Source organism: Chaetura pelagica, unplaced genomic scaffold, assembly GCF_000747805.2.
Source record: "Chaetura pelagica isolate M959 unplaced genomic scaffold, ChaPel_1.0 scaffold249, whole genome shotgun sequence".
Taxonomy (NCBI): Eukaryota; Metazoa; Chordata; class Aves; order Apodiformes; family Apodidae; genus Chaetura; species Chaetura pelagica.
The window spans coordinates 163,832-173,118 of NW_009954538.1; the positions used below are offsets into that span (position 1 = coordinate 163,832).

General features: G+C 46.2%; 2 protein-coding genes across 2 annotated transcripts in view; both read left to right on the top strand.

The window, feature by feature from the left end:
- Positions 1 to 7,790, top strand: part of DDX51 (DEAD (Asp-Glu-Ala-Asp) box polypeptide 51) — a 10,959-nt gene extending 3,169 nt beyond the window's left edge. Inside the window, exons 5-18 of the mRNA XM_010004848.1 lie at positions 1 to 127; positions 237 to 387; positions 1,073 to 1,218; positions 1,542 to 1,613; positions 1,787 to 1,893; positions 2,431 to 2,539; positions 3,082 to 3,227; positions 3,746 to 3,944; positions 4,378 to 4,493; positions 4,634 to 4,750; positions 5,925 to 6,026; positions 6,484 to 6,547; positions 6,764 to 6,898; positions 7,764 to 7,790. The exon at positions 1 to 127 is cut by the window's left edge and continues 2 nt beyond it. Coding sequence (XP_010003150.1) covers positions 1 to 127; positions 237 to 387; positions 1,073 to 1,218; positions 1,542 to 1,613; positions 1,787 to 1,893; positions 2,431 to 2,539; positions 3,082 to 3,227; positions 3,746 to 3,944; positions 4,378 to 4,493; positions 4,634 to 4,750; positions 5,925 to 6,026; positions 6,484 to 6,547; positions 6,764 to 6,898; positions 7,764 to 7,790 — 1,618 coding nt within the window. The remainder of the gene's footprint in view (positions 128 to 236; positions 388 to 1,072; positions 1,219 to 1,541; positions 1,614 to 1,786; positions 1,894 to 2,430; positions 2,540 to 3,081; positions 3,228 to 3,745; positions 3,945 to 4,377; positions 4,494 to 4,633; positions 4,751 to 5,924; positions 6,027 to 6,483; positions 6,548 to 6,763; positions 6,899 to 7,763) is intronic.
- A 1,430-nt stretch (positions 7,791 to 9,220) lies between these two features.
- The window catches only part of LOC104395115 (glutathione S-transferase theta-1-like), a 5,540-nt gene continuing 5,473 nt past the window's right edge, over positions 9,221 to 9,287 (top strand). Inside the window, exon 1 of the mRNA XM_010004788.1 lies at positions 9,221 to 9,285. Within this exon, the coding sequence (XP_010003090.1) occupies positions 9,221 to 9,285 (65 nt within the window). The remainder of the gene's footprint in view (positions 9,286 to 9,287) is intronic.

The window sequence follows — 9,287 nt, forward strand, 5'->3', positions numbered from 1 at the left end:
GGAAAGAGCTGAAGGAGATCAAAGCACCAAGGAGGAGCTGACCGTAGCAGCCTCAGAGGAAGAGGCAAAACCTCCACCCTCCAGTTTTGAGGTTCTTGGGGACTATGACATAAAGCCAGTGCAGAAGGTAATGAGCTTGACTGGAACTTGATGACAGTCAGGAAGGAACATGCCTCTTACCAGCTATGGCATTGCCTGACTGCAGAAACACTTTGTTATTCCTTCCATCACCTCAGGTTCAGCCCTTCTTACCACACTGGATTGCCCAACCCAAACTGGTGCAGAAACGGATCAAGGACAACCTGGTTCCAATTGGAGATGTCCCAGGAATTCATCCCCGGCTGCTGAAAAAGCTGCAAATGAACGGGATCGAGTCCTTCTTTCCAGGTACCTTGATAGTGCTTTTGTGTCTTCCTGAACTGCCTTGGGTGGTTCCTGCAGCACATTGCTGGATGGTTTATGTAGTCAGTGGAGTAAAATATAGAATAAAACCAAGTCTAATGCATCCAAGTGGTTGTACCAGTGTTAACCCTTGACTGGCAGAGCTTTATCTAGGCTGAGTAATTAAAGTCTGTTATCTGGTCATAAATGCAGCTCCAGAAGAGAAAGTGGGTTGCAGTAGTAGCTCCCAGCTGCCAAAAGAGGGAGGCCTTGCTTGTGTCCTCCCGCTGCCCCCTTATACCAGGCATGTGCTTTAGTCCCTTCTGCTGTCTCTGCTCTAGTCAGACTGCTCTGAGAGTCTGTTCAGCTCATTAAAGCAGCAGAAAACTGCTCAAGCAATAAAGCTGTTGGTCTTTTTCTATCTTTTACCAGCTTTGCAGACAAGTCTGATCATTGCCAGCTCCTAAATGAGTAGAAAGCACAGCTGGGAGGAAGGGCAAGGGGAGAGAGGAAGGTGGGATCTCTGACCTTCAGCCAGTGACTTGGTCCAGCTGAGGCTGGGGGCTCAGGCTGTGGCACAGACCCCCCAGGGTGAGGCAGGAAAGGCAGCGTGTGCCTATTTAAAAGTAGGCTGCAGATACATTGGTTTTAGTCCAGTTCATTAATTGTAGTTGTTTCCATTTCTGTTCAGTTCAGGCACAGGTGATTCCTGCTATCCTCCAGAGTGCAGCCAGTGGGTACCTGGTGGGGCAGGGGGGATACCGCCCCAAGGACATCTGCGTCTCGGCTCCCACGGGCAGTGGGAAAACCCTCTCCTTTGTCATACCCATAGTACAGGTGAGTTTACCTCCAAGGAAGGGTCTGTAGGGAGAATGCTGGGGTTGCTTTTGTTTAAATTTAGAAGCAGGTCAAAAAGCCAAGGAATCTGTGGGTGCAAAGCAGCAGTTTTTTAGCTCAGAGCTGTCGTAAGGGAGCTGTGTCAGTTCACTTTGTCTCAGCATCCCACTCCTCTGAGACACAGTATGAGGAGTTAGGAGGGTGGACTGGAGTAAAAACTCCATGGGATTGTGTCAAGACCATCTCTTCTCACCAGGTTAGGCACGAGAACCCCTTTCTCTCCCCACTGCTCTCAGGGACTCATTTGGCCTTTGTTTTGGCAGGTTCTGCTGGACCGAGTCGTGTGCCAAGTACGAGCTCTGGTTTTGCTGCCCACCAAAGAGCTGGCACAGCAGGTAAGTGGCTCTTAACCTTCTCTGGGAGCATGACAAAGGCTGGTGCAGTCAGTGCTGTGCTTAGCTGTTCTGTGAACCAAGCTGAAGACTTATTGGGGGAGGTTGATGTTAGCATCAAGAAAAGTATTGTTTTAACTGATTTTGTGTGGCTAACGAAGCGCGTTTCTTTGCAGGTGAGTAAAGTGTTCAACATTTACACTGATGGGACAGGTCTGAAGGTCGTTTTGATTACTGGCCAGAAACCTTTTGCAAAGGAGCAGGAGATGCTTATCCAGAAAAAGTAGGTTAAAAGGTCTTTTGATAAGGTTTATAGAGGTTATAAACCATTTAATCTCAGAAAGCGGGGGTCAGAATATAGGCTGTTGCATCACACCATTGTGAAATAATGATTTTGGGCAGTGGGTTTGTATGCTAGACAAGGATTGTTCTGTCTTTGTCAAAGCGTCTGCTACTACTGTTGCTCTTTTTTCTGGTTGTTATGTTTCACTAGACTTTTGGGTTTCTTGACCAGCTGATTAGAATACAAACCTTTATACTCACGGTTAGAAAATATTGGGGTTTTGCTGCAATGAAGCTGTTTTTAAGAGTAATTAAGAGCAATGCTTTCTGTTTAAAATGAGTCAGGACGATGGGCACTAGGGGTTAGTGTCCAGCACTGCTTGTGAGTGCTCTCCAAAATGAATGTGCACCTTTGAGTTTTATTATTTTTCAGTTAATTGAACGGTAGGAAAATTTTGAAGGTCTGCTGATCAGGGATCTCTGTTACATGCTTTAAAGTGCAGGGAGACACTCACTGAAGGGTGGCTTGTTGTTTCAGAGTGACAGGCTACTGCAGCCTGGCTGACATCATCGTGGCCACGCCAGGGCGGCTCACGGATCACATCAGCCAGACCCCAGGGTTCAGCCTGGCGCAGCTTCGCTTCCTGGTGAGTCTGTTCCACGGGTCTCCAGGGTCCATTACAGCTGCCAGATCCTTTTTTTCCACTTGCATGGTACACAAACACATCTCTGAACTGTTGTATGGGCCATGCTCCAGCTTGCTCAAACAGCTGTCTGAAGATGAGATGTTTTATTCCAACTCGTGACACCCAAGCATCCACCACCCACTTCCCCTTCTCTGTGAGCCTCTTGCAAACACAAACTCAAAGGAAAGCCTTATTGCTCAGGGTAAATTTTCAGACTATAGTAGCTTCCATCATGTGGGTTTCTGTGCAGAGACATAGTTGCAGTTTTATTTAGGACATGGAGATTTTTTTGTCTTATTTGAAGACACGGTTTGGATTTATATGCAGATGAACGTGTGTGTAGTTTGATCATCAGGCTACTGAATCATTGAAATAAAAGCAAAATTCAGTTCTGGGGTAGAAACTTCTGCTTTCAGTTGATAACAGTAATAAAGAGGAAAAGAAAAGGTGCCTGATGTTGGACAGTATTTAATACATAGTGGTTTTCATCCTTGTGAGTTCAGATTGTTGATGAAGCTGACCGTATGATCGATGACATGCACCAGAACTGTCTGAACCAAGTTGTCAAAGCTGCATTCCAAGTAGAAAATTGCTCTGGCTCCAAAATGCTTTTTCAGAGGACCAAGCCAGGGCCTGTAACAGCAGCCAGGTAAGTTGCCAAATGGATTCCTGATAACAGAGACACCAGCATCTAGATGCCACTGCCCTGCTTCACAGCACTCCCTAAAAAATGTGCAGATGCTGCAAGTCTGTGATTCATTTGCACAGCAACTGTAGTAATGCCCTCTGGCAAGCTGAGTAATGGATTTGAAGGAAAACTGGAACTATCTGCAGTTGCTGTTTTCATACAGCATGGTAGAGATGGGTCAGAAATTGAGACCCGTGACCAGCAAAGGAAGCAGCTAGGATGAGGACAGGGATAACTGGGAGGCAAAGCTGTGTGCAGGGCTAACTGGTGAGGGTTGTCCAGTTGGTTGAAACCACTGATCAGTTCTGTCTGTGAACTCCACCATAACGCAAGGGTGGAAAAGAACCTACAGGAAAGGCTCAGGGCAGGAAGAGCATAAAGAGTTAATTGTTGCCGTCATAAGATCATCTGAAGGCACTTGTGGAGGAACTCCTTTGCCCTGTCCCCAGAACTCAGTGTCTGTGTGCTATGTGTTTCAGCTCCTGCTCTCCTCAGATACCCTTACAAAAACTGCTGTTTTCAGCCACCCTGACCCAGGACCCAGAGAAGCTGCAGCAGCTGGACTTATTCCAGCCTCGCCTCTTCACATCTGTCTATTCTGAGAAAAAAACTCTTGGAGATGGAGCAGAGGCTGAACAAGATACTGACAAGAAATACACACTCCCTGAGGGGCTCTCGGTATGACAGTAATTCTCTTTAATAAATGGTACTTGAAAATTTGTTCAGCTCCTGAATAAGTTAAGTTCACCAGCAATGGGGAGTGGAGATACAAAGTAATGTGGTAGCACTCACCAGCTGTCCATGTCTCACACATATTTCAAGGCATGTAGATACATCTCACCCTTATAGACTAGGAGGCAATACATGTTGTTACTTGTAGTGGAGAAGAGATAACATCAGAACAGCCCAGATCTGTCTCCGCCCTGTGGTGTATCCTTCCAACCTGTAACTGTGACTTGTTTAAAGGGAGTGGTGGTGTGGGGTCTGGTTTTGCTGCTGTTGGTTGCAAAACATCCAAGTCTGTGCAGGATGGAAGGGCAGTGGGTTTCAGAAATTATAGCCTTGGCAGGAAGTAATTTTTCTCTCTGAACTTCTTCCCTGTTGACTCCAGCAATGTTACGTGCCTTGTGATCTGAATTCCAAGCCTTTGCTCCTCTTGCATTTCATGCTGATAAAGAAATTTACCCGCGTGTTGTGCTTCACCAATTCCAGGGAAGCTTCTCACAGGTGAATATCTTAATGAGATCACTATAGTAGTACCTGTTAAGTAATGTTGCAGAGATAGTGAAGTGACTGTTTCTACATTTACCTACAGATTGTTAAGTTAAGTAATGTTGCAGAGTGACTGTTTCTACATTTACCTACAGATTGTTCCTGCTGGTTAAAGCCTTTGGTGGAGTCACTGTGGCTGAGTTTTCTTCTCGGTTACCTCCAAATGAGAGACGGAGAACCATGAAGGAGTTTGAGCAAGGAAAAATACAACTGTGAGCATCTTTGTTTCCTGCATGTTTTCCAACACAGGCTATTTCCAGTGTGAAAAGCTAGGTAGAACCAAGAGCACAGTTAAGGGAGGTTCTCTGTGAGAAAGAATGTGCAGGGAGCAACTTGCAGAATGGGCATGAGACTTGGAATTGTGACTTAAATTGTTTACCCTGAGTGTAGCTTGACCAGCTCTAATCTAACTGTAATCTGAATTTCTGTGTGTTATATTGTAACAAGCAGTAAATGTACCTTATTACTTGGGATAAGAAGTAGTGATAGGAGGAGGGAATGGCCCCAAGTTGTGCCAGGGGAGATTTAGATTGGATATTAAGAAAAATTTATTCCCCAGAAAGGTTGTCAACAATTGGAACAGGCTGCCCAGGGAAAAAGTTCATTCACCATTCCTGGAGGTGTTTAAAAGACATGTAGATGTGGTGCTGAGGGACATGGTTTGGTGGTGGACTTGGCAGTACTGGGTTAACAGTTGGGCTGTATCTTGAAAGTATTTTCCAACCAAAATGATTCTGTGATTCTATACAGTTGCCCAGAATGCATACAGTTCTGAAAATTGTAAGTTTAATATCCATGTTTGGCATCTAGTATTTAGTGGAAGAAAATGGATGTTGGTGCTGGAATTATATGTAGTATTAGTGCTTCCTACCAAAGAAATCCCTGACAAGACTGGCATACAGATTTACTTCTCTCTGTGTATTTGATTTGCTTTGTAATTTTGGTGGCTCTGTGGCATTGCATCTGTGGAATGTCTCTGAGAAGAAGGTAAATATTTATTTTCTGGATTTTCTTTTTATCTGCACCTGGTGCTTGAATTTCTGCTTGACTACTGGAATGTCACACCTTGCTGTCTGTGTTCAGTGCCTTTATGGAATGCTAGTTCCATGGGAACAGTCTGGCTTAGTGTCACATTCTTGGAGAACCTGCAAAAATCCAGTAGCTTGTCATGCATAACAGTAGGTGAAAAGCCTGTAGTGGTGCTTGGAGCTCTGCAGGCAGCTCATCATGACAGTGACAATAAGGAGTGACTGACAGTGCTGCTGTCACATAGGGACCAGCTGCCCGCTTCAGTTAGCAAGAGTTGGTCTGGATTCTCTTGTGTTACACTTGTGTGCATAGTGCAAGAGATGGTACCTGAAGATGATGATGTGTATTTAAAACCAGGTTAATCAGCACAGATGCCACTGCACGAGGGATTGATGTTCAAGAAGTGAATTATGTCATCAACTACGATGCGCCGCAGTTCATCAGGACCTATGTTCACCGGTGAGGCAGCCCAGGGCACAGGGAAGATGCCTGAGCTTGGGTCACTTTGAAATGTACAGCAAAGGTGACATGCACTTAAAAAGGGGTTTAGCTTTGGATTTATTTTACTTTAGTAGGCAAAGAGCTTTTTAATCAACATGGAGCACTTAGCATCACCAGAGTCATGCGGTACTGAAACAGAGCTAGCACCTAGTACAGAAAATGTGTTTCACAGAGGGAGAGGTGCTGTCTGAGCTGCATCAAGTATTGGGTTTCTAGATGATCAGAAAACTGCAGCTCAGCAGATGTGAACAAGCCCTTGAAATGTTCATCCATTGTAACATATGGCTAGTCCTGCTGTCCTGGCCTCAAAAAAATCAAGCTTTCTTACATATGGAGAGTTTCAGACTCTTGAAGTTGATTAATGGCAGTGACTGCGAGGCTGAACTGACTTGATTCTACTTTTTTCCATTTCTAGAGTTGGAAGAACAGCTCGTGCAGGAAAAGTGGGTGTTGCTTTCAGCTTGGTCCTTAGAATTCAGGTATGTCACATGTGAGATTGATTTGATAAGGATGTATGCAGAGGCATAAATTCATAATAATTCCCACCTTTTCCAGTCAGCTGAGCTTGGTGCTTGGAAACCTCAACTATTTCCTGACTAGGCATGTTCCAAAATGTTCTAGACACTGTTCCCAAATGTGCTCAGGGTCCAGCTGCTGGCAGTGGGGTCTCATGCTGTGTCTGTCTCGTTCTGCAGGAGCGCAGGTTTCTGCGGATGCTGAGGGATGCTGGCATCCAGGACATAAAAAAGCACCCAGTGAAGGGTAACTCGTTAAAGCCATTGCTGCAGCAATATGAAGAAGCTCTGTGTAAGCTTGAGAAGACAGTCAAGGTAATTGAAATGAGGAAGAAAATTAAAAAATCAAACTACAAATTGCATGGTTTGTTGCAACTCATAACTAGCGCAAGTATTAATGTCCCGGGTCCTTTCATTTCACGGAGACATTTTTATTGCAGTGTGAGGGCAGCATTTGTGGATGCATCATTATGAAATACTCAGGGTGTGGAGGGAAGAAGGTTTTCCTGTTAAAAGAAAGATACTGATCCTGGAGGTGTTTAGAAGAAATGTAGATGTGCTAGGGACGTGATCTAGTGGTGGACCTGGCAGTGTTTGGCTTTTGGCTGGACTCAATGATCTTAATGGTCTTTTCCAACCTAAATTATTCAATTCTATGGTTTGTGATGTTTTCTTTTCTATTCTGCCTTTCTCTTTACCTCTGGATTTGGGATTTTGGCAGCTACCCAGAGGAAGGCAAACAAAATGCAGAGATTAAACCTTCTGTCATCACAGAGTTTTAAAACTGTAATTTACAGCTATGCTGACTAGAAGTTGAGTATTCCAAGCCAGGAAAGGATTTTCTGCAGGCCCTCCTTTATACACCAGTAGGATGGTTGAGAGCTTTCAGACAAAAGCAGGGTGGCATTTAATTTGCCAGATGGGTAGAGTAGGGGTCCATAATAGACTTTGTGCTGTGTGATTGGGGGAAGTAGGGCAATGATTGGGCTGTCCAATTCAAGGGCTCCTGATAAGCATCTGTCCTTGAGACACTGTGATTTTTGAGTTGTAGAATAGGAATGTTTGGGAACTGGGGCAGAAAGGGTTATTAACTTGCCCCATTGCTCCCTAAAGTCTCTTCTGTGTGACTCTTGAGACAGGGGCATCTTCAGTCACCTTCTCAACTTTTTATTTTGAACAGAATGAGCGAGCACAGAAACGAGCCTGAAAGAATGGAAGCAGAGAAGGTTGTGTTTGTGGCACTGCAACTGCTGAGTGGGATAGGTCATGCATGGTGGCAAGGAGACATGGTCCCTGAATGGAGCCAGATGGTTGGCTCCTCAACCTTATTATATCCAAAGTCAGCTGTTGCAGACCTCATTCCCTTTTCAAGGACACTCAGAGTTCAATTACTGGTTAAAAAAAAAACAAAACAAACAACAATTTTGAGATACAGTTATCTTGAAGAGGACTTTGGATCACATCCTGCTGGCATGGCTAAAACTACCACCAGTCTCTGCAGCATTGGCCTGATGGAGCTACTGGTCTCCAAAGGTGAGGGCTGGGCCCTTGCCTCTGAACTGGGACTACTCATGGTTCTGTCTTACTGCACAAGCAGCCTTATCTGCAGTGCAGAAACCCATTTACAGTGCCTGTAGCAGGAGCTGCCCTAGGCTGAAGTGACTGCAATTCTAAATAACTATTATATGTATTTTTAAACTAATAAAAATTCTTGGGTACCAGGAGATCCTGTTGAAGTGATTTTTCACTTCTCCAGTCTTGTGCTTTTCTTGTCATGTTCTTGATTTGTTGCCTTTGTTCTCTTCCAACATGCAGTACCAGTGGTAACAAGCAGGTATTATTGGGCAATAGGTTGGTGTTAATGCAGACCAAGATGTCGGATGTCTAATGTGCTGGAGTCAGTTTGTGTCTCTGCAGGCCATAAATCTGTTTGACACATGCCACTGGTATTTTTAGCTGCCTCTGGCAGAAGCTGAAGCAACTACCACATAGTTGCAGCCTGCAACTACCCTCCAGGTCTAGCTTGTATTGTGGTACAAAATGAACGTGCACCAGCAATAGCAACATGTTCTTGGAGCAAAATGAAATGCTGGGAATGTGGGAGGGCTGGGTGTCGGGAAGGGGGTTGCATCTTGTGACGAGAGAAGGACTGGGAGGTTGTTTTACAGCAGTGAGGTGATGTGTGTCTTCCTACTGTGTGACCCCTCTCTCCCCCAAGCAGGTTTTGCCCAGCATGGGTGCCTGGGCTGGCATCAGAGCAGCCAAAATGGAAAGTCCTCTGGAGCTGTGGGCTTCTGCGAGTTGAGCAAAGATCTGCTCTTGGGCACCTGCATCCCATCAGCCGAGCTTTGGTTCCCTCGTCATCGAGCAAGTAAGGGCAGTTACTCAGCCTGGGTTCACGGCTGAGGCGGCAGAGCCCGGTTGGAGCTTTGCCCTGGAAAACCGCCGGTGCCCCCGGTCTGTGAGACCACCCGGGCCCGAGCAGCCCTGCCCGCAGCCCCGGGCCCTGAAAAGGCGGGGAGAGGGACCCGGGCCGTCCCCGGGCGGGGCTCAGCGATCCGCCCCCGCGGGACGCTCCGCCCCGGGCGCGGGGCTGGCGGGAGCGGAGCAGGGCAGAGGGGCGGCGGTGGCTGCGCGATGGGGCTGGAGCTGTACCTGGACCTGCTCTCGCCGCCCTGCCGGGCGCGCTACATCTTCGCCCGCC